Source organism: Melospiza melodia, chromosome Z (genome assembly GCF_035770615.1).
Source record: "Melospiza melodia melodia isolate bMelMel2 chromosome Z, bMelMel2.pri, whole genome shotgun sequence".
Classification (NCBI taxonomy): Eukaryota; Metazoa; Chordata; class Aves; order Passeriformes; family Passerellidae; genus Melospiza; species Melospiza melodia.
In genome coordinates, this window is record NC_086226.1 from 56563124 (window position 1) to 56590411 (window position 27288).

Sequence of the window (27288 nt, forward strand, 5' to 3'; positions counted from 1 at the left end):
AGAGCTGCCCCGGGGAACGCCCCGTGTGAGGGGCGCCTCTTCCCTTGGTGCTGCGGGAAATGCGTGTTTTGTGATTGGCTTTTCGCAAATATCGAAATGGATATTATATGTGTTAGAAAGTTACGCTGTATTAATTCTCTTAGGTAGTGTGCTAAATATAGTTTTAGGTTATAACAAAATGTAGAAATATGAAACTATGCTAAGTAAGGTGCTTTTCTAAAAGAAAGGACTCGCAGCAAGATAGCACCGCAGGACACCGAAATCTTGCAGAAACAAAGAATTGATTGCCCTCTTATCAAAAGAAACTAACTTTTTCCCTCCTTGCTCAGGCTTGAAGGCGCCGTTAAGATTCAGGGGAAGAAGTTGACGATGACCTCGAGAGAATCCTGTATGTGAATGGAATTTATGTGTCATGTATGAGGTGTATAAATATGCAACAGGCTATTGTTTTTAAACGTTAATCCTGTTAACAGTTGTCCTTTACCGGGTTTATGCTGCCCAGAAAAAGGTACCCGGACGTCCGTAACTCCTTGTTTCTATTGTCTCATATTGTGCTAATTCAAATTGTCCAAATTATGATTACTCTAATTGTATTACTATTTTATAACCATTTTATTCCTATTAAACTTTTATAATTTAAAAAAACCAAGTGATTGGCGTTTTTCACAGTGTCACTTGTTGCAGGACGTAGGTTGTACCCAAAGACCCGCGGCGACACCGTTGTGTGACGGCGCCACCTTCGAAGCGCTGCGCCGGAGACCGTCCCCACACGGGGCGGGGCTGTAGCGCTGGCGGAGCACACGCCTGAAGAATAATAGAGCGGAGCACCGCATTGGGTTAACGGGCGTGATTGACAGTTCTGATCCTGCACGGTATTGGCCGCAGCTGGGCACCGGGGGCGGGGCGGAGCCTGGCGCCGGGATTGGCTGCTCTGTTACTCGCCGGTCGCGCGTGCAGGCGGTGGGCGGGCCCGGCCGTGCTTATAAGCGGCGGCGACGGCGGCGGCGGTGGGTGTGCTGTGGGGTTCCATTGGCTGCTGCGGCCCGGCCGGGGCGGGGCTGCAGAAGGTGCGGCGGGCCGCGGGCGCTGGGGCGGCGCGTGAGCCGGGCTGCCGCCGCCGCCGCTGTCGCCCGGCGTGTGCCTTGCTTCGGCCCCGCGCAGCGGTGGCAGCCTCCTTGGGGTGGGGGCAGCGGCCGCCGGGGTGCGTGCAGGGGGCGGTCGGGGAGGTGAGGCGGCCGCGCGGATGATGGCGGGGCTGGCGGGCAGCCCGGTGGGTGCCGTCATGCAGGAGAACTTCGGGTGCTCCGTCGCCAATCGCTTCTGCCAGCTCCTGGACGACGAGTCGGACCCGTTCGATGTCCTGCGCGAGGCCGAGCGACGCCAGCAGCAGAGGAAGAGGCGCGATGAGGCGGCGGCCGTCGCCAAGAGAGCCGTGCCCGGCGGCCGGGCGGGCAGCGGCAAGAGGGAGACCCAGAAGGAGCGCAGGCAGCCGGAGAGCTCCCCTGCGCCCTACCCTGCGGCGCCGCCGCAGCCAGGTACGCGGGCAGCACCCCGGCGGGGCGGGGGCGGGCGCGGGCCGGACCGGCGGCCGGTTTGGGAAGGCGGTTCCCGGCGCTGCGGTGCCCGGTGCGGGCCCCGCGGCGCGGCGTGGGTGGCTGCGGGCTCCGCCGGCCTCTCGGTAGCCGTGGCGGGGCGGGGGTAGCGCTGTCGTGGCGGGGCTGAAAAATCCTGGTTCCCGATGGGGTCGTCGTGGTGAATGCACCTGAAAGTCCCCTCAGAGCAAGCAGTGACGCTTGGCACGGTCACGGCACGATGTTGCCGAGCACTCTCAGCCGAGAAGGCCTTGGAATATGTAAATGAAAACTTCAGCAATATCCCCAAGAGACAAGTGCAAGAGCACAACTCCTACGCTGTGGCATCTACCGCTTTCATGGTGGTTTAGTAGTCCTGCTGCTGCGTTTCATTGCTTGTCACCCTGGACAGTATCCTTCAGTGTCTGAAGTTTCCAGGCTTGATTTCTCGGTACCTGTGAGTTTTTCTGGCCTTTTGGTGTCTTCAGAGTTCTGTCGTCTCCAGAGATCTGTGCTTATTTTGCCTTGAGCTTGCATTGGTAAGCCGGCCTTTTTATAAAACCTTATTTCCTGGCGTAACTCTTCAGCCGATGTTCGGGAGTGGTCATCTGCTAGGTTTTGATGCGTTGTACTGCTTGGGGAAAGAGGGAGTCAGTTGGGTTTTGTACTAGAATGTCCCTCACAGTCCTCTTTGCAGCTGGAGGCTCTGTGGGCTATAGCTTCTTGCATTTGGAGCTGATTGCTGGTCTTAGTGAGTCTGATTGTTACTACTTACCCGGTATTGAGCTTCTGGTTGCTGGATTCAGTATCTAAAGTATCTGAGAACTGGTGGATTGTTTCTAAATATTGAGAATCTTTGCACGGAAGATTCTGGTCTCTTGAGTTGTAAATTCCCGTTCTCCTACAGGAAGCAATGAAGCCTAACACATAATCTATTATTAAGATATTTTCTTCCTGTAGTAAAAGCTCCTGTTAAACTCACGGTAATGGTACTGTGTGTTTTAATGCCCTAGGAAAAGGCTTTTGAATTAGGTTGTTGCTCCATCAAGTTGTTGCCAGTGTTGCCAATTCTATTGCTTAGGCTTACAGTCCTACACGCTTCCCAACAGCAGTTAGTAGACGTATTTTTAGCAGTTTGTGGAGCAGAGAATCTTTAATGCTAAATATGTGCTGGATAATGAGCACCTTTGTAGAGGAAGATAAGTTTTCGCTGTCTTTATGGGCAGTTATATGAAACTAGTCTTTTTGAGATTTCTCTATTATGTGAGTTAGTCTCGTAAGACCAGTACTCAGACTATAACAGCTTATTTTATTTAAAAGTTACTTTACTGTGGCTGTCAACAGAAGTTGCAGGAGTCTGCTCAGTGAACATCAGAGTCTCAAGTTTTGATGAAAGAGTTCTTGAACAAGATCTGGTGGTTAGCAGTAACTTACCATAGTAGTGCGTGAAGACAATCCTTTGCCTCGCGCTTGCCCATAGGTGTCACCATTCCTGGTAATACACAGTGGCTCTGTGGCTTGTCTTTGACTATTCTCTGCAACCTTGGTTGCAGAAATTTCTTGTTAATGCAGAAATTTATTGTTAAGAAATCTCTTTTCTCATACAGAGACAACAAGCATGTGCACCTTGTTTCAATTTCCTGCTGATTTAAAATGGAGAAAGGACTGCTGACTATAGTACCCTTAGCGAAAGGGCATTAAGATCTATTTTAGGAAGAGTTATTTCTCTTCTATATTTAAAAACACACTTTGTTCTTTAAACATAGCATCTGTTTGGGGTTTTGTGTGTTTGTCTTGGGCTCGTTAGGAAGTAAGGCCTATAAAAGTACAGTGCTTAAGATGCTAAACCAGTGCGGATAGTCATGACTTGGTCTTGACTGTGTTCCTCATTTGAATGTGCTGTGTTAGTGAGTCTGCTCTGAATGGCAGAGAACCCTCAGAGTTAGGGTGAATACATAAATGATGATGTAGCTGACAAATGTTAAGCAAGTGTCATGTTGAGTAAAAAATCTTGAGGTTTTTTGGATGGGAGTGGGTCAGCTCTTTATGGGTGCCATACAAAGTTGGTTTGTTATGTAGGGTTCAAAACTTCTATATTTTATATAAGATTCAGGGCGCTATCAACTTGACAGTTGAGAATGACCAACCTCCTTGCACTCCCACAGTTTGGCATAAAGCTTCTAATAACAGATGGATTGTTAGAAGAGTGCACCTCTGTTTGGGGAAATAAATAATATTGATTAAAATTACTAAATTGTTAAACTAATTGCTAAACTTTTAATTAAAAAAAGAAAAACATACCAATCTTAAGACTTTGTTTCTAGACTTTCTTAGTGATTTTTTTCCCCCTGATTTTGGGCATAACTACCCCTAACTTCATTCTACTTATTAGCAATTAAAACACCAAAAAATAGCATCTAGATCTATCAGAGTAGCAGAATCAGAATCTAGTATTACAGTTGAAATGATGGAATTCACTGTCTCATACTAGTGTTTTTGGAATCATCACAGAATAGGGTTGAGAGGCTCTGTTGGAAGGATGGTCTGGTCCAACCTTTCCTAGGAAAGGCAGCCTTGAAGACCTCATCTGCTACCTTGTTGAGTTGCATTTTGAAAGCCTTCTGTGATGGGGGTTTAACTCTGAAAAGGTTGTTTCAACATAAGGTAGCACCAGAAAGAAATTCTTAACACAGATGAAATCTCTTCTTGTGCAGCTTGTCCCCACTGTAGCCGCTCACTTTCATGGGACTCCTTGTGAAAGGAGCCTTCATCATTGTAGCCTTTCTAATACCGGGGTACTGTGATGTGGCTCATATGAAGCCTTGTCCTGGGAAGAAGATAGTCTTTTCTCATTAGGCAGACTCACCAACTTTTTCATAACCTTCACAGCCTTCTTTTGGATATTCTGCAGCCTGATCATCTTTGTAACCCTACTTTGGACCCTTCCAGACTGTTTTATGTAGTTGCTAGGGTATTTGCTTGTTTGTACTACAAAAAGTCTTGTTAAGTTTCATGATTTTTGTTTTATTCTAGTATTATTTCTTAAGCATATTTAATCTGTGAAAAAGGGTCTTTCTTAAGACTCAAAGCACATCTAGGCTTCTATCTTGCAATATAAGGAGTTTTACCATAGTCAGAGATTTTTTTGTGGTGTTATGTTTTAGTGTTTGAGTGGAAGGTTTAGTCACAAAGTTCTGTAAGGTAGGTTTATTGTTTTGTTTTTTTCAAATGTAATTCTTCACTGAATTTTTCAAAGCAGGTTTTAGTAAATTTCTGGAGATATTTTCAATTTGAAGCAAACCTCCTGAGAGGACTTTGCCAGAGAATGCAATACTTTGAACTCTAGAATCCAAACTATTTATTATGAAATGGCACAACTCTAAGGAGATGACTTTTTAAGCTTTGTTTTTTATGGAGAAAATGGGTTTCTATTTCACTGTCTGTTGCAGAATGGTCTGTTTGTCTGGGATGAGCCATTTGTCGGTGAGGGGAGACTCGGACAGTCAATATGAGTGATAAGCAAGTTCCATTTATTGAAGAGAGCATCAGACACTTATACAGCAAGTAATAAGCTTAGATCTATTGGTTAAACTATGCCATCAACTCTTCCTCATTCCTTTGGGCCTACATTCCCTCTTTCCCACGTCTCTTGTCCACTGTTGTTATCATACTCAGCTAGGCCCAAGGACACGCTATCTCGCAGGTGCAGGACTTGGAATTAGCCACGGCCTTGTACTTTTCCAGTCTCTAGTCTAAATTCCCAACAACCGTCTACCAAAACTTATACTTTTGACCTTAAAGGTATATTTTTTCTCTTCTCTGGACTGTTGTTTTGTGATTTTTAGACTGTATTAGCTGAGGATTTGGGTAAAGGCTGGTTGTAGGTGTTGCAGCTCTTGTAACTGCACCACTCGATGTTAACTCAGTTCATTCTTACCACAGTGACCAAACTGCATTTGCCAGCTCTTTATGCAAAAGGCCGAGTTGCAGAGCTAGCATTCTTTACCAGTCCAGGAAAATTAAATTTGTTGATCCTGCAGTAATACTCTCTGTTCTTTTGAAATCTCTAAACCTTTGTTGCTAATACTTCTAAAAGGTTTTCTTCTTTCCTATACAAATGATGACTCTGGTAACATTTATATATAGTTCCTAAATACTGTGCTTTTGAGCTTTTAGCTGTGGTTTTAAAATGGCGCGGAATTTTCTATGGAGTTTTATCTTTGACTGTGATTTTCTTATTTTTTAATAGTTTATCCTGATAACATTCTTTCAACTACAGTGCCATAAGGATTGTCTAAAGGAAAGCTATGGTAGGCAATTCTGTAATTCAGCAAGTACTGGCATGCATGAAAACAAAATGGCACTGGATGGAGTCTAACTCCATATGTCTCTTTGGTGTGTTGCTTGCAATAGCTGAAGCTATTGTTTGAAGTTTGGTATTAGAATCACACACATTTAAAGGGGAGAAAGTGAAATTGGTTTTGGAGTATTAATTCTTTTACTCTCTAAAATATAGCAAAATAAATGTTTGAGTGAAAATAAATTTCCTTTTACTATTACCAGTAATGAAGTTTTCTTGTAAAGAAAGATTAGCTGCCTGTGTATAAGTTGTTAAAGAAGTTTATTCACCCTAGGCTTCCCGCAGCTAGCATCCAGTTTCGGGAGAAAAAACATTAATAATTTTGTGGTATTGCAACAGGTGCAGCTCAAGCTAGGTGCCTCACCAGCAGGATTTAGGGTACAGAATCCCAGGTATTTCTTTATTCTTACAACCAATGCTCCTATTCTTTGCACACTTCACACCTTGCATGCACATCTTACTCCAATGGTGATTTTTGTTTTGGAGTCTTGTTCATATCACATTCTTCTTCTGCAGCTGTCTTTATCTGGATGGGTTGCAGGTTCTGATGATAGCCATGACTTCTTAATCTTTTAGTTTGCACTCGTCTCAGAGCCTCCTTTCATTGCAGCTGAACAATAGTAGAAGACTCATTCAGCATTTCAAGGTAAAAGTTTGCAGCTTGTGGCCTAAAACTTCAGCACTTTGCTTGTGCTAAGCAAAACTACTTAGATAAAAAAATTCAGCTAACTAAGCTCAGTATATAACAGTCCTCCCTTTGTTTTTATTAAGCTTTCCCACTATTATCAGGAAGAACTCATGAAGTTTTTCAAAGCATTTGACTGATGTTATTACAAGTAACAGGCATAATATCCTAAAGCTTTAACAGCAAAGTAAGTACATGGTAGGGTGGTATGTGACCACTTCCTTTTAGGTTCTAATTTGGATTTCTGTGAAAATACCTTAATTAATACTTCAGTAATATCATTGGGCATACTTTTTTTTTTTTTTCTCAAAGCTTTTTTGCATTGATTTAGCATAATGAGTCAACCACTGATCTCCAAGAGGTTCATCCTAGGTGTAATTGTTTGCCAAACACTAATCCTGTTGATGTCAACCTTAGATGTTGGGAAAAGCTGTTTCCCAACATTGCATAATATCCCAAAGTATACTGCTCCTAAGCTTCAGGCCATTATAAACCTATCTGACTACAAGTTTGAGTTACTTGATTTTTTTTTTTTTTTTGTTTTGTTGGAGCCTTTTGTATGAGCTCAGGAGTATACTACAGGAATATTATCTGCAGAAATATTATTTTCTGCTGAAGCAAGGGACTCTCATTTTTCCATAGCTTACCCATTGCATGACACACTCCAAAGGCTTACTTAGACTCAATATAAATAGTGGCACTTGCTGATCATGTCACCACAAGGCTGCTTTTGCTAATGCAATTAGTCTGGCCTCTTGGGTCATCAGCAAGGGTTGTAGAAGTTCAGTTTCAAGTGCCTCAAAGTTTCTCACTAATGCATAGCCTCTGTGTTGTTTTCCATTTGCATAGTATGGAGATCCATTGGTCAACAGTATCAGATCTAAGGTGTAGAGGCTGATTTTACAGATCTGTCCATAAGTGGCTGGAGTGAAACACCTCATGGCAATCATGATACAGCTCACTGTTGGAAAGAACAAATAGAGCTGCTGAATTCAGCATCCTTTTAAAGTAGTAATAATTAAATTAATGATTTAAAATTCATAACAGTTCATTTTTTGAGGGGACAATGTTTGTATATAATATTGTTTAAGCATCAGTTCTACTTTTGTTGCACAGTTATGTGATCTATAACTACTATTCCTTTTACAACTTGGAATATCCTTTCTTTCTCCAAATTCCAATTCCACTTTCTTTGCCTTGATAACTTAACTGCCTTAGCCCTGGTAGTTAGGTTCTTCAGTACCCTACTGTGCCTAAAAAATTCCTCACAGTTGTTTTCTTTGTTTGGTCAAGATATTTCTACCATAGGCTTGGACCTATTTTGGGTCTACTTTGTCCTTTTGAGGTATACTGGGAAGAAGGATAGTCTTCTTTCAAAGCTGAAAGGGGTTTCCTCCTTTTTTTTTTTTTTTTTTGGTGGCGGGTGTTGGTAGTTGGTTTAGTTGGTTTTTTGTGGTGTTCTGATTTTTTTTTTGGTGGGTTTTGCTATTTGTTTATTTGTTTTTTGTTTTATTTATAGATTAAGCCCAAGCATCAGTTCTGCATTAATGCTGATTTTTTTCCATAGCTTTGTGACTGTGGTTTTCAACAATTCTGGTATTTTTAGCTCCTTTTGTATGTTTTTGGTGATCACACTCCTTCCCATAAAGATTAGATCTATCCATTCAGGTAACAAATGTAATTCTGTATCTCAGGTCTGTAAGAGGTCTCTTTTTATGCTGGGGAGTCTTCTGTCAATGTGAGCCTTCCACAAACACTCTTTTCCCAATTTGTTCTTTGTAAGCAGTTACCTCTCTCAGCTTGTGAATTGCATGCCAGCTACCACTGTCACATTAGGAAGTGGGAGAAACAGCAAGGCTTCTGCTTTAGTGTATAGTCCCTCAGCAGTTGCAAGCTGGGCTCCTTGTGGTGTTTGTCTGAAGTCAAGGCTTTCTACAAAAAAAATGTGTAAAATGAAAAATTTAAAAAAAGTGAAAGCACACTCTCTCAGTACAGGCTAGTGAAGAACCACAAAACCTAGAGATACCTCTTTCCAAGCAAAAGTCTCAGTTTTTGAGGATGGATTATATAGATGGAGAAACTTGGTGAGAGCTAGACAGCAACACTGGAAAGGCAGCTAGATTTTGCTACATTATTTTATATCCATCTGTTAATACATAGATATCCAGTTTCTGGGAAACTAAACAATGCAAGTTATAAAAGTATAACTTCTGCTTTTCCAGTAGCCAGTTCTGTGTATGTACTTATTAAAAACAGTTCTCTAGAAAGTCTTTTTATCTAAGTGCTGCAGTGTTAGCAAAAGTAATTCTAAAAGTGAAGTATTATTGTGGGGAAAGTGAAAACTACTTAAGTATGTTTGCTCTGTATGATTTAGAGTTTTAACAATATCTCTCATACAACTGAGCTTTTCTCTTTAGCACTGTCTAGTTCTAGTACCTGGTAATTTTAGTATTTACAGATTCTTTCCTGCTAATAATAGTTCAGTTGCTTCTTCTGGGGGGGAAAAAAAAGCTAAGTCTGTTGAAACACAGATCTCTGTTCTGATTCCTCAGTTTAGAAAGTACAGTGATAGGCAGCTTAGCCAACAGACTGGGCTGATGCAGTAACAGTCCAGGAAAGCTGTGGTGAAGTAGGGAACGGTGGGACACATATTCAGGTGAATACAGATTACAGATGTAATTTTAAGACACAGAAAAACCACTTTAAAGAGAGGCTAAACTAGGTAACTAGGAAAGAGTGATCTTCAGTTTTCAGAATTGTGTTTGTAAGGCCTCAAGTAGATGATCCACAGAACTCTAAAGCTTTTTTCTTTTGTGTGGTTTTGAAGAAAACCTGCATATCAGATTATATAGACAAGCAAGCAGACAAAATTTGCGTCTGTTTGGAGAGGTAGTTATTAAGCAAGCATTCAAAATGTACCCCAGTCCTTTGTCAGTGATATACAAGATGGCTCATGCTTTGTCTTGATTTTGATGCCTTGTTTTATTGTCCCCCAAAGGATAGATGGCCCTTGGGCTCTGTGAATTAAACTGAGTCTGTGTTAGGACATAGCAGAGGATTAAAATTGTAGAGCTTATGCTATCACTGCTGCCAAGCTCCAGTCTGGTTTTATTTACATGCAGAGCTGAAAGTTGGGCTGTCTTTTTGAACTGATTCACAAGCAGGTTACATGGACTTTTGCCCCAAGGGTGACTTGTCCTACTAGAGAGAGACAGGTGTTGCATACTGCCTTAATCCACTACTTCATGTCTGTCAAACCAATTAAAGATGTTTTTGTGGCACTTACTACCTGTGTAAAAGACTTTCTAGTGTTTAAAATACATCTGCAGTAAATGAAGCCACCTGTTAAAATCAAAGTGAGAGAGCCTGGCACTCAAATTGGAGTAGAACACACAGTTCCATCCAGTATGCTCAGTGCTGCTGACATGTAATATACTGACATGTCTGACAAGGAGACTTGTTTTGAAGTTGTTTTGAAGTACTTATAAGCAGTACTGGGTGATAAAATGAGACGCTATCTTTTTAAAATTACTTCTGCATCTTCTTTTTTTAGCATTGTTTTGCTAGTTTGAAGGAGCTCTTTGAATCTCAAGGTGAAATTGAGGTTAATACTAAATATGTAGGGATTCTGACTACTGCATTCTTGCCAATGGAGTCCTTTTAGAATAATTGATGCTTCAGATAGCCAATGAGAGAGGATCAAAAATAAATAACATCATAGTCTTCTATGCATTTTTGTGCATTCAGATCCAAACAAAATAACTAAAATGACACCAGAAATTAGTAGTAATTTTCCCAAGCAAGAGTCCAATTTAGAATTAACCTTTACATAGCTGGTAGTGTAGTTGAGATGTGTGTAGAGTAGATGTTTCCCAACAGCATGTACTGTTCTGTATCATCTGTAATTTTGCTTTGTATTAAACTGTCCTGATTTGAAAAGCTTACTCAGAAACTGATTTCAAAAGTTGTCCTTTATGCAGAGATTACATTGTAATTCGGGTAATGCAAATATGCTCAGTGCTCTGAGGGTCAAGTAACTTCAAACCTGAGAAGAGAGAATTACTGGAATGTATTATGTCAGGTGGTTTGTAGTTTAAAGAAAAGCAGAGCTGCAGTTGCTTCTGTACCATGTATAACACTATCTTCTCTGTACAAATATGACTGTTCTTACTGCATAACAAAAAGCTTTATTTACTACATTCACCAAGTGGATAGTTCTTTGAAGCTTTCTCTTTACAAATTGTGTTAGATTTCATCCTCACCACCTAAGCTTTGATCAAAAATCTTCTGATGTGGGCATTTCTCTGGGGCTATGAGTTAATTTGCATATTAATATTGTGACATAAAATGGCCTTTTTTCTCTCTATGTTGTAGCAACAGAGGTAGCCAGGACTGTCACTTGTCCACTAACCTGAGTTCAGTAATCTGCTCAGCATTCCAGGGTCGTTCAATACTTCCTGTGGAAACAGTAGCTTAGATCTGAGACCAATCCTCCTGTTCCTTATTTGATTGACTTACACTGTTGGCTTAGAAAGGTGTTGGTTTAAATATAGAGGCCTAGTAGACAAAATGGCTTGCTTCTGGAGATCTTGGTCCCAGAGGGAGAACAGAATTTGGGAAAACGGGAAAGGAGGCACATAAAGAACTGTAATCTTCTGCTAGATGTATACAGGTTGAGTGTAAAACTTCAGTTTTTTTCTATTATAATTCACAATTTCTTTTCATTTATTCTGCCCAACCTGATCCTCCTCAACTGCAACAACGGCTGAATAAAACTCTAAAAAGCTTAAGTATATTTTATCTTGGAATATGTTTATGTTCTAGAATCAGTGGTATTGAAGTCTTTCTACTCACTGTTTGGGTCTCTGCCAGCTGAACTCAGTGACCTTTAGTGTTGCTGAATGGTACTTTCCTGTACAAAACAGCAGTGTGAGGAGGTGACCCTGTGCTGGTTGTTTGATACTGTGGCCATGAGCTTAGGGGACCCGGAGGCTTAGACTTCTAAACTGAGCTTATCTGGCAGGAGGTGTGTTGGTTCACAATCAACACCTATCTGTAAGGGGTCATTCTCTTTCCCTCACCTTCATTGCTTCTGCTGCCGTCTTTCAATTGGTCTTTTCCATTGAAGCTTCTCCACCTCATCCTGTACTACACTTTCATGATCCTTGAAAACATGAGAGAAACAGTTTTTGTTCTTCTCCTCTGTGACTTGTGAGCAAAATGATATTTTTCTTTAGACTTTCTTTTCTAGAAATCTCTGACTTTCAAAACCCATAATATTTTGCAGGTTCATCAACACAGAAGGTAAAATAAGTACGTGTCTTTCAAGCAAACGGTGTCTGGCGACATTAGCTATAAGGAGTTTTAATGTTCTAATGGATTTGGGTTTGGATGTGTAGCCAGCTCACTTCAGTCAGTAGTTTGGTAAATGCAATTGTGTTACTGTTGAGCTGTCAGTAATCCCTGCGTGTGTTTGTGTAGGCCCAAAGCGAGTTCCCAGGCATGAAGAACAACAAGGGTTCAGTAACAGAGGCATGGAGGGGAAACAGGACAAAACTGAATGGAGACCATCTTTCAGGAAATACCGCTATGGAGCACAAAGACAAGTGGAATTCTCAGTGGAACGGTATGTATCCTGCAGAGAGAACTAAGATCCCTCACAGAGGATATTAATGTGCAGGTTTTTTGCAAGACTACTTACTTCATGCCTGTAAGAGCTGTAGTTTCACCTTCCTTGGGGGTTGAATTGGTACATTTTTTGTTGAATGTTAGCAATATAAGGCAAAACTGAAAAATTTAAAGATCTGAAAATGTACCCCCTAGTCAGCAGCATATTTATAATGTTAGTTTCTGAGCTCACATACCAAGCCTTGCAGAACATGTAGGAGGTTGCAAACTGGAATTTACTGCTTGGACAGTGAATGCATGTTGATTTTTCTTTCTTCATAAATATTAGAAGATTCCACCTAACCCTTAATGCTTTAGAATGTGGCTGTTCTTACTTTATACCATAATAGTTGATATTTAACAAGTTGTCTGAAATTTTAGCAGTTGCATATAAATATGGGTTTGAGATGATGGAGCTATTGCATATATAGTTGTGAAGACTTGACTGTTTTATAATGTTTTCTTTAGTTTTTGTAATGTTTTCAGTGTTAATAACTGCTGATTGTTCTGTTTGTGTGCTGTAATAATTCCTCTAGAGTTCAGTTTTTCCATTTTCAATGACAAAACCCAAACAGCTGTAGTGTGTACTGTACAAAGATTCACTCTACAAATTGTGCTGTAGCTGTTATATACTGATGTATCCCATAGCTGCACAAACATAACAATATGATTTTTTCTTCTTCTTAATTGTTCTATAAAAACAAAAGTCTCACTAATTACCTTCTTCTTAGACCAGTGGAAAGATTAGACTATGAAAGACCAATAAGAGGCCGTGGTGGGGGAAGAGGCAGAATGAGAGGTAGAGGAAGAGGTGGTGGATTAATTGGAAGTTTTGATGGGTTTGACCAAAGAAGAAAACATGAACCGGAAAGACAAAGTGGGAATGATAAAACGTAAGTGTTCTGTATGCTGTTTCCTACTTGGTATACAAGTAAATAATAGTCATCACTGCAGTACTCTCTTTTAGGTATTCTGTTCCCTTCCATATCCAGGCTGGCTGGCAAAAAGTCAATACTGGTTTTAGTTTGAGGTCATAAAAAAGGCAAAAACCTCCTTAACTCATAGAATTGTTTTCCTCTCTAGAGGTGTGAAAGCAGATGACAAAAAGGGTGGAGGTGGACCTCGCAACTACAGAACAATGACAGATGGTATAAGGTATGTCATATACTTGTGCCCATCATAGATCATAATTTTCTGTGGCCTGGGTTAGATCATCATTTTCATCAGTTTCTTGTCCATTTTGAGCTTTATAAGCATCACTTTCTATTATTGTTGTAATTAATGTAATTCTACATTTTTAACTTGGCTCCTTCATGATGGTGAGATTAAATTGAAGCAAAGGCATGATGATGTTTGTTCACTTAAGACAGCCAGAATCTTTTGACTGGAGTGGAGTTGTCTTTTAATGGAAATAAGTTATTATTTTTCTCAATAGTCAAGTAAATGGTATTTAATGGAATTGCTCCAAAATGCTAATTTTAAGATTCAAGCTCTGTTACTGGGTTTAAAGTCTAGTCTCTTTTCTGGAGTTTTATGGATAATTTCTAAATTGCAAAATGGTAGTACATTTCAGTGTGGTTCTGAAGGTAATATTCAGTTGACTGTACCATGGAAGTACATTTTAAAGTGATAGAAAAATCAGTAGCATAATGTGATTAATGGCCACTTTGAGGTAAAAAAATCAGGACTTTTCCATTCAGTTCTGTATATCTCTTAGGGGTACTGATTTCTGTTCAGATTTGTGAAACCTCACTGATTATGTTGGCATTTATCCATTCTTTGTACCTAGCAATACATTGCTCTTTCCAGTAGCTTTTGTTCTCATATACATCTAGAACTCTTTAATTGAAGGCTGATAAAGGATGGAGAAAAAGTAGTGCCTTGAACTTGTAGCAAATATATTTGGCCACATACACATTGATTGACAAAATTGTTTTAAAAAATAAAATTTTATTTTAAAATCTAGTTTTAAAAGTCAGTGGATTCAGACAATCATGCTGAAAGTTTGAAAAATATGGCCTTTATGTGTAATAATTTTTGGGTCTTGATACTCCAAATTCTTCTGAAAGTTGTATTAACTTCTCTCCCTCCTACAGAATTTCATATTAAGAGTAGATGGTTTAGGTATCCTGGCTTTTCAAAGGATCAGCTAGGTTAACATTGTTCTGAACTGATAGTGCAAAACAACCTGGCAGAAAACTATCTTCTGTAGGATATCAGGGAAGGCTTCATAAACTTACAAGGTATTTATTGGCCTTTACATATTTTCTTCATAGTTGAGGTGGTTTTTTTTGGGTTTTTTCGGTTCAATAGCATCAGAACTTCTACCAATGTTTTCCTGTGATGTGGTAGAAGTGACATAAAATTAAAGCTCTCTGAACAATTCTAAAAGCATGTCTGTGTCCTGATTGTGGTAATCATGCATTGAAGCTAAAAGGTGTTAATTTAAAATATGTATGCCTGCTCCTGGAATGAAAATAAGTTCCTGCTGTCATTTGACAGTGAGTTAAAGTCCATTTTACAGAAAATACAAACTTTAATTCTTTAAAAGAAGCAAAAAGGCAACTCCAAATGTCAGTGTTATACTGACAATTAATACTAATCATGATTATTATTCATAATGGAATTATTTCATCTTCATACATGCTTTTATTTTTTTAGTGAAATAGGATTTTTTTCCCAGTATTCCCAAAATATACTTGTTAATGGCTCAACTAGTCACTTAGTATATCTTTCGGCTTATGATCAAAGAGTTTTCCCTTTTTTTTTTTTCCCTCCTTACCAGGGAATTCTGGTAAAAGAAGTAATGTATTGATTTGTTTTTTTTTTTTTTCCAGTGTGAGTCATGAAGACCATAGTTTTGTTTTGGTTTTTTTTGTATGTGTTTTGTTTTGGTTTGTTTGCTTACTGTTTTAGTGGGAAGGAGCAGACTGCATCTATGGAGGAGACTGCAGAAACTCCTGAACAGCGAGGGACATCTGAAGGAGAGCCTCTGAGCAAGTACAGTCAGACAAATATTTTCTGTCTAAATGCAAAGGAAACAATTAACTCTTACTGATGTACTTGATTGAGGGGCACACTTGAAATGTGAACTGTGAAGTTTTGCTAGTGCATGTATTTAAAAAGAGAAAAGCTTGTTTTGTATTTGTGAGTATGGAAAATATGTCCCTTATTCTGACTAAAGCTTGATTTATACAGTTGGAAATTGCATTTAATTGCACAGTGATGCTTAACTTCCTAAGATTTGGTGATGATTTAAGGAGGAGCTACATAGTATGTTTTACCTTTTCCACTCCTCTAATTTGTAGAAACAACCATGCTTTTTGTTCTCTGACAACAGATATTTGAGGTGCCCATGCAATTGTACAAACACATTTAAAATATGCTGAGCTACTCTAAGTTTGTATTCACCAATCACTAATATCATGCAGATATCATCAATTCTTGAGAGGCCATGGTAGAACTTGGAAAAACTTTCTGGAAATGCCATGAGCCTTAGAATAGGGAAACTGAGAGAGAAATGTTCCCGTTGTCTTGTGGCTTTCATTCTAATCAGTGTCACAGCAAATAAGTGAACACTGGCATAAGAAAACTAACTGGACAGTCTTGTCTAAGTAAAAGATTGAAAGAATAATTAAAGAGCATGTGGTGCATATCTCCTAGTGAGTGAAAGATGGTCAGTGCAGTATGTCGACCTCTTTTGTTGCTGTGAAGCCTTTTTTACTTCATGAAGCGGCTCCAGATATTAGTGATATGGGTTAATTTATTAATTATAAAGCTAACTAGATGACAAAACCTGTTTTATATGTTCAGGTTGTTTTCCCTGTCAGATGTTCAGTTGATATAACTTTGATTCTTTTAATTTTAGAGTAGGTTTTAATATGTAGGTAAAGCTGTATATCCAGGGGGAAATCTGTCTTTGAATGACTTATGACTGAAAAAATGTTTCTAGGCTAATTTAAATCAGGTGAGCAGTGTAGGTACAGTGGCAAAAATACACTGTATTAGCTAAATATGATAACAGTTATTCAGCTTTTTTAAAATTTCAATTTTGTCAGTTGCTGGTTGCTTTGTTTGTTTCCTGCTTGTACTTGTTTCTACTTCAATTCAAGCTCTTTGTAGATATGTCCTGATATCTGTTCATTGTAGAGCTTAAGACATGAGAAGTGTGTACAGTAGAAAAGGCCTCCAGCAGAATTTGCCAGTTATCTTTAACTCTTTCACCTTTCTTAGAGCTCACTAGATATTCAGTCAGACTGGGAGCCTTTCTGGAGATTTTACTCCTGTTTATATATTTTTTTAAGATTAATTTAGGCATAGTCCACTGAAATTCAAATTATTCAAAAAAGCAAGTAACCTACAAGCACAAAGTTCTGCACTGTGTACTCCTTTCAGGGCAACAAATACTGTCCTGAAGGCTTACAAATCTATATACAAAACATGAGTTACATAAATCTCCCTGCACTTAATTTTTGGGGGGTGTCAGCTTGGTGACCCTATGTATTTTAAAAGAGGAGATACTCTGTGAATAGTGCCTAGGTCATTAGGGATGGTTGTATGGCATACACCTTAATAAGATGGAATTGTAGTTGTTTTAATGTTTAAAAGCAGAAGCTGGTAGGCTATGGTGTTCAGGCTTCAGGATGTACTTAAAGGTCTGACATGCTTAGGTTGCCCCTGCTGTCCAGATAACACAAATTAGGCTACCTTCTGCTTTTGCTACAGCCTCAGTGTTATACAGGGTTGTGTGTTTGCTTGGGCAGCTGCTAGGGTCATTCTCATTTTGACACTAAAATGCAGTGACTGCAAGGTAACCATTTATTTTCTACTGCTTTATTGCAGTTGTGTGCTTGCATTGAGAAAGAGGTTGAAGACTTGGGGTTGTTTCATCACTCATTCTCTTTCTAGTCTGAAGTGTTTCCATTTAAAATTACAAGTGAAAAAATGTAATCTTGGAAGTTGGGAATAACCTGTCTGCATGAAGATGGTGTGGAGCTTTCTGATGTGGTGCTGGCTAATTACCATGCAGCTCTGGAAAAGAGGTTCTGTGGGTTTCTGTGACTTATGGGGTCTTCCCTTTAAGACTCTAGTTTGCTATTCCTGAGCTTCTATTTGCAGAGTATTGCTGGATAAGAGTTTCTTTTATGCTTGTGTGATGTAAGTCAAGGTGTTTCTTCCCATATCCTCAAATCTTGAGTGTATCAACAGTTTTTATCTCTAGTTATCATCCCAAACCGCATGCTAGTATAGGGGGCTTTTTTGCTGCAAAAGCAAAACCTAACCTTGACCCTGTATAAAATAAATAGGTAGTGCAGAAGTATAAACTTTCCTCACAACTGCTTTTGGTTGAACTTTTCACAGTTCGAACAATGTAACACACTTGTGTTGGCCAATTCAAATTAGATTTTTTGGTTTCATTCAGTACAATGCATGGGCTAATCAACTGCTGTTCCTAAAGGTATTTGTAGAGCTTGTATTTAATCTTGTGGGGTTTTCGTACTTTTTTATTCATGTGATAGTTTTCCTTTTTGTGGAGCTATGTGTCATATTGGTTATTTAATAGGAAGCTTTAACAATTTATCTTCAGTGTTTTGGCTATTTATCTCATTTGTTTATTTGTTTTGTGGTTTGTTTTTTGTTGTTTATTGGTGGTAGAAAGCTTTTCCTAGATCAGGCCAGAGCTTCATAAGTATTTGATTCAGTGTTTTTCTTCCACAGTAAGTTTGTACAATTGTTTGGGCTTACCTTATTTAACTTTAAACTTTTCTATAGCTGGTGATAATGCTCTTGTAAATAATGCTTAGTGGGAAAGCTTCTTGTCATTGACTTCTTGATAAAAGCTAAGCATTTGCTTTGTGCAGCTGAATAACGATGAAAAACTGATCTGAGAGAGACCTGCTGTCATTATTTTTAATATGAAAATAATAGGTGAATAGCTGAGCTAAATGGCATTCCTTTCCATTTACCTTCCTTCTGGCAAAAAGCAAAGGTATTTTGTATGCACAGCAATCAAGGCATAGTTAAGGGGTTATTGTTGTCCACTGGAGACACTGAAGCAGTAGGAACTATTACTGAAGGCTCTCATTTAGTGATTTGCTAGGACTTTCATTGTAAATTCAGTTTGTTCATGTCCAGAGGTTGTGCTTAGTTGTCTGGCAGTGTTTTGTAAGCATGACTGCTGGTGTGCCAAGGAGCTTATTAATTTGATAAGTGAAAATGCACACTAAGCAGTTACTAAAAATGTATAATGTTAGAAGGTAGAAAGTAATATACAGAATGCATTTCCATTCTGGCTTGGTGCCCAAAATAACTTGCTGCAATTAAGTTTCTGTCCAAAATGTGGTATGCAGGTTTTTGTTGGTGTGCTTCACTCATAGGTGCTTCCCCTTGAGAGTCTTGACATCCTAAAACAAATTTGTACTCTAATAACCTAGCAATTAAAACCATCCTTTGGAGTAAAAACCAAAACCATAATTTGCAGTTGAAAAAACCAAATATTTGCAGCGTAAATCTGCAAGTATTTCCTTTGGAACTGGCAAGTGGATGTTTTTGTTGTATGTATATTTTTGAAAGGAATAGCTGTCTTTGCTTTTTGTGAGATCAAGTTGCTGTGTGGTCAAATGTCCTTGTGTTTTCTTATGATCATAGCAATTTAGACCTGAAAGGGGTCTTTTGGGCCCAAGGCATGATCAATTTTAATTGTTGCTTCTGAAACATGTCCAGTTGATTTTAATGTACTCTGCTACTGGAGATTTCAATGTCCCCTGATGGTCTTTCTAATACTTAAAAAAAATAGAAGCTGCTATGTTAGTTTTTTTTTTTTCTCCTGGATTTCTTGCCTTAATGTAATGGATATGCAAAATTTTTTTAGCATTATGTACATTTCCTTTGCACATCTTTAAAGGATTCCCCATTGTGCATCAGGTGTTTCAGACTTGTGTCTTGCTGCACTGCTGTGGACTTCTCATCTGTTCCCATGTAGAAGACATTATTCAGTTGAGATTTTGTTCCAGCAAACAGCTGTTTCAAACAAAACTGTTTATGTGGCTCCTTATCATACATACTGTGTTGTTGAAGAAGGAGCAGATACTTGTGTGCAGTGCTCCTGCACAATCCAGGGAGTTGAGGTCCCTCCTTCAGAACTTCTGCCTTGTTCGTGGTTCTTTCTATGTTTGGGTGGCTGATACTTTTGTCTGTGTGTATGTATTTCTAGTTGTTCTTGGGACTTTCTGGTGATTGTTGTTTTGGTTGCTTGTTTTCAAATCACTGGGTCACTTTAGCATCTCATACCACTGAATCAGAAGCTGTTCAGTATTCTTGAATACTTGCACTATTGCCCTTCTTTTGGGCAATCTTTGTGCCACAGAAAATGCAGTAAATATTATTTTACACTGTTAAACTCCCATTTGCATTCTTGGCTTGCTTTTGCAAATTGAAATATTGATAGATAGTTCTCGAGTACTTTTTGCTGTCAGTTCTGCATCTTTCTGCATTTCTTGCGAAAGACTGAAACATTGTCTCTCTAATGTGGTGAAACATTCATGGAAGAGGAGGAAAAAAGACTTCCAAAATTCAGACATGCAATTTACTGAGATACGGCTTAGGAAAAAATTAAATCAGTCTAATAGAGACACTTTTATTAGTTATGTTTCTCTTTAATTCCTCTAACACTTATTCCCAAAACTGAAGCTTCAGATAATTGATCAGAAGTTGTTTGGCCTCTTACTCTCGATCGAGGACAACAAATTGAAATGGTTTTGGGGCTATGTTTTCTTAGTGCTCTTACAGATGCAACAATATCTATTGGTGTTTTTCCAGAAGTAGCTGCTTCTTTCACCAGTATCCTTTTTATTTAACCCAGTAAACTATTTTTTTCCTTAACAGTCCTTCTAATAAAGTTTCAGATCATAATGAGAAGTGAGTGACAGACTGATTACCAGTCTTTTAACCTTGAATTTCTGGTTGATAAAGCTGGAATTTTCAAAACACAGGGCATAAAGGCATGTCAGAGGGGCAAGCATGTAGTGCAGGACTTCTGTATTTGTTATTCTTCTGTGAAGTGAATTTAGAACTAACTTATGTTAATCCTAGAACTAAAATCAAGGGTTGCTTTAGTGTTCAGTTCTGCTTCTCCCTTTCATATGCTGGTTGTTTAGAAAAATATTGTCTAATTTTGGCAAGAAATATGAATGCTTTGGTGCAGAATCTGGTAAGAAGGACTAGGCCTGTTCCCGTATAGGCTAGTTCTATACAGTACAGTCCCAAAAACTGTGTGTATTCCAATGAGTTGCTTGTACAACTTTAAAATCAAAATACACACAGTCACTGATTGTCATTTGACTCTGCATCTTTCCATGATAAAAAAGTTCCAACTTGCACCTAATAACCTGTATATTTACATTGGGGAAATTATAATTTTTTGGTAGTACTGTGGAATTATGACTGAATGCAGAAAACCAAATCCATCATTCTCCCACAAGACAGGTTCTAATGAAGGGGCTTTCTAGAAAAGTCATTGTTAGGGAAACACTTAGTCAACTCCAACTGCTGTTGTAACACATAACAGTTTTCCATGTAAGGAGAAATGGTTTCTCAAGCATCTTGGAGTAATCAGTGTGGGCTTTCCTGTACAAGTCATGGTATTTGACTTGTTTATGCAGCAGACAGTTATGGTGGTGTAGGAAGTTGTGCTCTCCCTGTATGTGATGCTGGTTAGTAGGTAGGTAGCTTTCTGTAGGTATCATTAAATGTATACCTGTAGTATTCTAAAACCTGGTGTCCTGGCCAGGCCTGTCCTGATCAGCAGCAGAAAAGTGGCAGTAGAGTACTTAAGCATGTTCAGTGGAAGGGAAGTTTTTTTGCTTATGTAACTTGTCTTATCTCTGTGTATTACAGACATAAAACCTTCTGTCTTTACAGTTCACAAATATGCAAGGCAGCCTCTGATGTATTCTGTATGGTTTTCTAGAACATATAGTTATTGTACTTAGTGACAAATGATAATTTGACTGGGATTAGTATGATTTTGCCAAGTGATAAATACTGTCTGTTGCTACATCTGACAAAAAAATTCAAGGAAGCATCTTGTGAAATTAACAAAGGAAATGTTAATAATTACCTGTAAGATCCCATGGTGTGATCATCATATGGTGAACATTTTTGATGACTGAAAGCTACACTAAAAAATTAATTCACCTCATATTGTCATTGTGCAGTACAAGGCAATGAAACCATGCAATTGGTGTGTTTTAAAACTGCTCTGTGTGTTTTGTTTTTTTTTTTTTTTTTTACTGTGGCTATATTTACTATGGGTAGATCCACTATTAAAATGTAGGGTTAAGAATATGCCAGATCAAAAGGAAGAATGATTTGTCTAGAATCTAAATGCTTGAATTCAGGATGAGACTGGATGAGTACTAATACAGGAAGCTGCAGACAGCATTTGTTCATATGATTAATTTCAGAGTACATAAATATATACTCCAAGTTACGTTAATATGAAACTATCACATGAAGTTACTGTGAGGAGTAAGTGAAATTAACAATTTGGTGGGAAACATTCTAAATGTTTTGTTTAATATCCTTACTTTAGTAGTTAAATGAGGTAAGTGCTCTTGTTTGTCTTGTTGTTTTTTTTTTTTAAAGTTTTTTACTCTAAAACTGTAAACTTCTAGAGCTGCTGAAGGAGAGCCAATGGAAGAAGTGGTTCAAGAAATGACATTAGATGAGTGGAAAAGTCTTCAGCAACGGAATCGACCAAAGCCTGAATTCAATATCCGGAAGCCAGAATCCACTGTTCCTCCCAAAGCAGTGGTGATTCACAAGTCAAAATATAGTGACGATGTAAGCACTGTCTTAGGAATTCTGTCAACCTTCCTTTATGCCCAGGGATGGGAAACTGTCTCTATTTTTTTTTCCACTAGCTTTAGTATAATCTGAATGGGCAAGAGCACAATATCTAAGCTTTATCACTGCAATGACACGCGCCCCAAAACTGGCTTTAAATTGTGTGACAGTTGTCTTTGTCTGACATCATCGCCCCTTTTTTCTGTGCAAACATGTAAAATATCAAGTTGTTCTACCTTATGGCTCAGCTGCTGCCACCTGTACAGGTCTCTAATAATGCTGCTAGAAAAACTTGGCTTATGAGTTTAATATACACTTCTTTTCCTCAGTTTGAATCCCGCTTAGCTTGCTTGCCCGTATGCACTTGTGTGTATCATAATGTGCACTTGAAAATACGAATTTTGGATTTTTTGGGTGTGGTTGTTTTGGGTCCTGCTTCTTAGAACTAACCTTGGAGAGCTTGTGGTGCTGTAGTGTGCACGCCTCCCAATTTCCTCTTAAATTTCACTCCATAATGTTGTTTAGGTTGAAATTCCATGGAGAAGTACTAGTTCTGAGGAGAGAAGGGGAATCTTCTTTCAGATTCTAGCTTACTTAGATTTCAGATTTTGGGGGTCACAGAAGTATGTGCATACAGTCTAGCATGATGGAATTTTGATCCTTGAAGTCTACATGCATTTATGAATATGGATCTCTTCTCTAGTTATAATAATAATCTCAAAACTTGCTTAATCACTTTAGATTGTTGAGTCTGCCTTCTTTTTAGTGAGACTTTTTAGGTCAGAGTTGTCACTATCCCCTCTTTCTTTTCTGAGAGGTAGTGGTAGGGGTGGGGAGATACCTTCCACAAACTCTGAAGAGAGCAGGTATGTGTTCCTTTTGCCTGTAAAGTTTCTCTTCTGGTAGTATCAAGAGACCTTGTTAAAGTGAACACAGAACAGGAGCTACAGGAACTATGTAACATAGGCAGGTGAAATCCCTGAATTAGACATTGAATAAGTGACTCATCATTGTAAGGGATGAGTTAACATAGACTTTATCATTACTACAGTCCTCATTAGTTATGCTGGGCAGTAGTCTGACATGCACTAGCTATTAGGAACACATAGTTAAAACCACAGTGATCTCATAGCTGCAGGCATGTAGGAGGAATACATCGATTAAGTAGCTTTGGTATGGCCTTTTATCTATTACTTGGACATAACTGTAGGAGTAAGTAGCTTAGGTCTGATGCTCTAGTCTCTTTGAAAACCTCCTAGATTTATATTTCTGACAAACCTCTTCAGTATTATGGAGTTCGTACGGAAGCTTTTGTTACCAGGAATCTCTGAGCCAACAAAGAATGAATTTCCCAGGCATCTGGGAAGCTGCAATTACCTCATCTGTGTTAAAATCCTGTACAAGTTAAGGCTTGTCTTCTACTCCAGATGCTATCTTGGTTCATCTGCTGCTTAGTCAATAATATAAGTGTGAATATGTATCTGGGAGGGGAGAAGCTCATACATGGAAAACTGTGGACTTTAACCAGATCTTCTCTTTAGTTGCAAAAAGAAGACTTTGAAGATAATTCTCATGTCTTTCGAAAACCAGTGAATGATATAACTTCTCAGCTGGATATTAATTTTGGGAGTCTTCCTCGCCCTGGCTATGGAATCAGAGGAGCACGAGGTGGTCGTGGCAGAAGACCTGAAGAGACAGTACCTCGACCAGAAGTAATGGTAATGGATTTTGTGGTGGTGGTTTTGTTCATTTGGCGTTTTTTTGTTTGGTTGGGGTTTTTTTCTGTTGTTGATGGTGTTTGTGTGTGTCCTGCCCCTTTTGCGTGGAATTTTGATTTCTGTAGTGATAGACTTGTTTTTAATTCCTGTCTCATAGTATGTTGTCATGCATATTGAGTTCCTGGCCCATATTATGTTACTTGAAATTAAATACCGATTCAGGCTCCCAACTTTTAACACATACATTTCAAAAGGTCCGATTACTTGATGCTCTAATGGTAACTAGAGGAAAGTATGCAATTAGTTTTGATATAAATTGGGAAGTAATTAAAATAACTAGAGGCTTGTATCTCTTTGAAAAAATTCTGTGATACAGTGATACTTTGTTTACTAACAGTGAGATCAGTAAATCTGTGATCCTACAGGATAATTTATGTATTCAATATAACCATTATATAAAAATTTCACTTACCTTTTCCTTTGGAATAAAAAAAAGCATTTGTACACTGGAAAATGGCTTCTTTATTCTTCATACTAACAGAAACTTTACTGTGACTAAAATGCTTTAAGACCAGGAACTTTCAGAATAATATGGAAGTGTTGATGCATTTGTTTCATCTGTAAGAAAAAGGTTCTTTATGGTAACAGATCAGAGAGATTAAAACGACAACCCAATATGTTTGGTAGTTCTAGAATGTAAAAATATAGTAATGCTACTTCAAAAAATATGCTGTATTCTGCTTGAGACTGCTTAAATTTTCTTTCATTCAGTGCTGCAGAACTTGTGACCTTCTGGTCCTCTCCAGGGAGCATTATAAAAACATTCACACTGAAAAGAAACTATAGCAGTTGGAAGTTCTGAGATAAAAGACTTGTGATAGTGAGGGATACAATTTGAGTAGAAGTAGCCTTTAGTAGTAATACCATTTGAGTAGAAGAATGAACCCTTTTGAGGGTAAAATACATATACATAGCTGTCAGATACTTTTGAAATGTATTCATTTTTATAAGACTTCTTTTCTTCCATTCTAGGTGCAGCTTGTTGCTCCAAATCCTGATGATCCTGAGGATTTTCCAGCGTTAGCTTGAGGACCCATCGTGAATGGTGGTATCTCAAAGTTCCTTTGTAACTGTGAAGAGACCCGTTCTATGCTGGTGTGGATTAAGGAAGCCAGTTTCCTTCTGGAAAGTTGTTTGAGTGTTTGGTGTGGAATGATTGCAGCTGTCTGCTAATAGAGTTGTGTTCTGGAGATATGGGTGGATTGGGATCCTGTCACAGGCTCCAATGTCTGCCTCCATTTAGAAAACCTATGGGAAGGCTTACAGTACTTCCCTACTTGGCTTCAAGGGAAGTTAAAAGGGAAGAGTGTTTAAAAATGTATATATAGAGATTATATCAAGTTCTCCATGACACCATGATGAAATATAAACTGTACAACACAATCCCCAATTGGGACTCAATTTCACTGTATATTTGAAAGTTGTTTCCTTTGAGTGAAGTGTATATTTCAGACAATCAAAAGTTCCAGTTTTTCAGAGTTCCACAAATAAAGAAAAGTGCACATTGGTTTGGGTTTGAGGTATTATTTTAAGAAGTCAGAGTGGTAGGTGGAAGCTTTTGCTATTTGGATATAGTCTGTGGAAAAAAAGTGGGGGGGAAAAAACCCAAACCCTAAACAGCAATTTGTACTCACCAAAAAAAGTGAACATCTCTCTAAATGGAAGTGATCTTTAAAATCAAGGCAGCATAGGTGCTTTGAATTGACACCTAACTAAGTCCTGCTTAAGCAACAAGATAGTCTGCAATTACTTTGAAGATTAAGTAAAATAAGAATTTTAATCTAAAGACAGAACTAAATTATTAAAGAAGTTTTTAATTTTAGCAAGAGCAACTACAAACTAAAATGTTAAATGCCTTACCAAGAAATTTGTGATGTTGGGGATGAGGTGTGATGTTCTTTCATTGCAGCTTTAACATACTTGAGCCAGATTTTCTGTTCCCTGTCCAAGGGGACATTGAGAGCCATTATGGGGGATATCAGAGAAACAAGAAAATGGTGCCAGAGGTGATGACAGAAAGAAATAAGCGGAAAAGCACACTGGGCATTTTGGAAGTAGCTGTCAGCCTCACAAGAGTCTTCAAATGCCTGCTCAACTTGAACACATTCTTAAAATTTTCTGGGAAAGCAGATGACTGTAAACCTTCCATGTTTTTCCAGTTCTGTGCCTCACTTCTAAGCAACACTAAGCAGTCTCCTTTGAAAATAAATAATGGATGAAACTTAGAAGAAAAGTTTTTCTTTGGAGTAAGCTCTAAAAGTACTCACAATCTTTGAAGACTTTGCTCACTGATAAGGCTTTACTCAAATAGGATGTAGTCATCCTACAAAGACTCTTTTCTGTAAGCTCCAAACAGATGGTCTACAGAGTAGGTAAGCCCAAAGGATTTGTTTTTGTATTGTTAAATTACTTATAGAACAATGTGCTGTAACATGAGATTTTTTACTCTGCAAGAAGTTCATTGTAGTGGCATAGAGATGCTCTGACTTGCAGTAGGAAAAGGTGCAAAAGCAAAGTTTTGGTGTTAGAGGAACCCATGCTGCTGCTATTTGAGTAACTGAACAGGATGAAACAATGCACACCTCCTTCACTTTGTAGTCACAAGGTGTTACTTGAAATCATTGCAGTTTAAGATTTACCTGATGCTGCCCTTTTTACAGGTGTTGTTTGTTTCTGACAAAAATGGCAATTTAATCAATGTGGAATAGAAGTGATTTTGTCTGTGGGGTAGTTGGAATATTTTGCTTGCTCTTCCCTTCTTGTTCCTATTTTCCCATTGGACAAGGAAGAATGTGTCTGAATTTTTATTTATATTTTTACTTGCTGGGGTGAGTGAATGCATAGAGATGAGAAGAGCTTCTTGGCAGGGCTTCCTTCTATTTCCTGTCATGTTTTGAATATAGCCTTCTCTTCCACTGACTTGTTTTCACTAAGGAAAACTTTTCTACTAAAAATTAAATCTTTGCTATGCTGTGCTACTGGGCTCAATCTGCTGTGATGCATTCAGTTTAGTTCTGACTGTTCTCTGAGAAAGCCAAGAGAATTGTTTATTTTTCAATCTCCTTCCTGCTGTTGCAAAGTTACTGTTCTTCTAACTTTGATCTGCCTTTCAAAACAGAATGACAAATAGGTTCTTTGGGGAATGCTTTAAAGGACTTGTCACTTTTGGTTAGCAGATTGTAAACTCCTGGTTAAATGGAGAAAAGGCTGGTTACAAGACTGTTTAATTAAAAACAGAACAAACCAACCAACCAAAACTAAAAAATAAAACCCATCCAAAACTTTGTGAGAATTGAGATTTAGTGTAATTGATTACTGCTTCAACCATTTAGAGCATGTATGTATGACAATTTTATTTTTCAGTTTGTCAGACTTGAATAT

General features: G+C 38.6%; 2 protein-coding genes across 7 annotated transcripts in view; one reads left to right on the forward strand and one right to left on the reverse strand.

Annotated features, from left to right (window-relative positions):
- Positions 1-1218: 1218 nt before the first annotated feature.
- Positions 1219-25414, forward strand: HABP4 (hyaluronan binding protein 4). The gene is made up of 8 exons (XM_063181268.1): positions 1219-1535; positions 12098-12242; positions 13015-13176; positions 13367-13438; positions 15200-15283; positions 21958-22126; positions 23671-23847; positions 24880-25414. The coding sequence occupies exons 1-8, from the start codon at positions 1244-1246 to the stop codon at positions 24934-24936; spliced, it is 1158 nt and encodes a 385-aa protein (XP_063037338.1). The 5' UTR covers positions 1219-1243; the 3' UTR covers positions 24937-25414.
- The window catches only part of CDC14B (cell division cycle 14B), a 69988-nt gene continuing 47780 nt past the window's right edge, over positions 5081-27288 (reverse strand). For 2 of the 6 annotated variants that reach the window (XR_010031350.1, XR_010031345.1), the window contains 2 exons: positions 8407-8548; positions 5081-7577 (listed from right to left, as the gene is read on the reverse strand). The gene's annotated coding sequence lies outside the window, so the exon portion shown is untranslated. Of the gene's footprint in view, positions 7578-8406; positions 8549-22579; positions 22683-24319; positions 24466-27288 lie in introns of all 6 variants that reach the window. The other 4 variants (XR_010031346.1, XR_010031347.1, XR_010031344.1 and 1 more) reach the window with 4 other exon arrangements.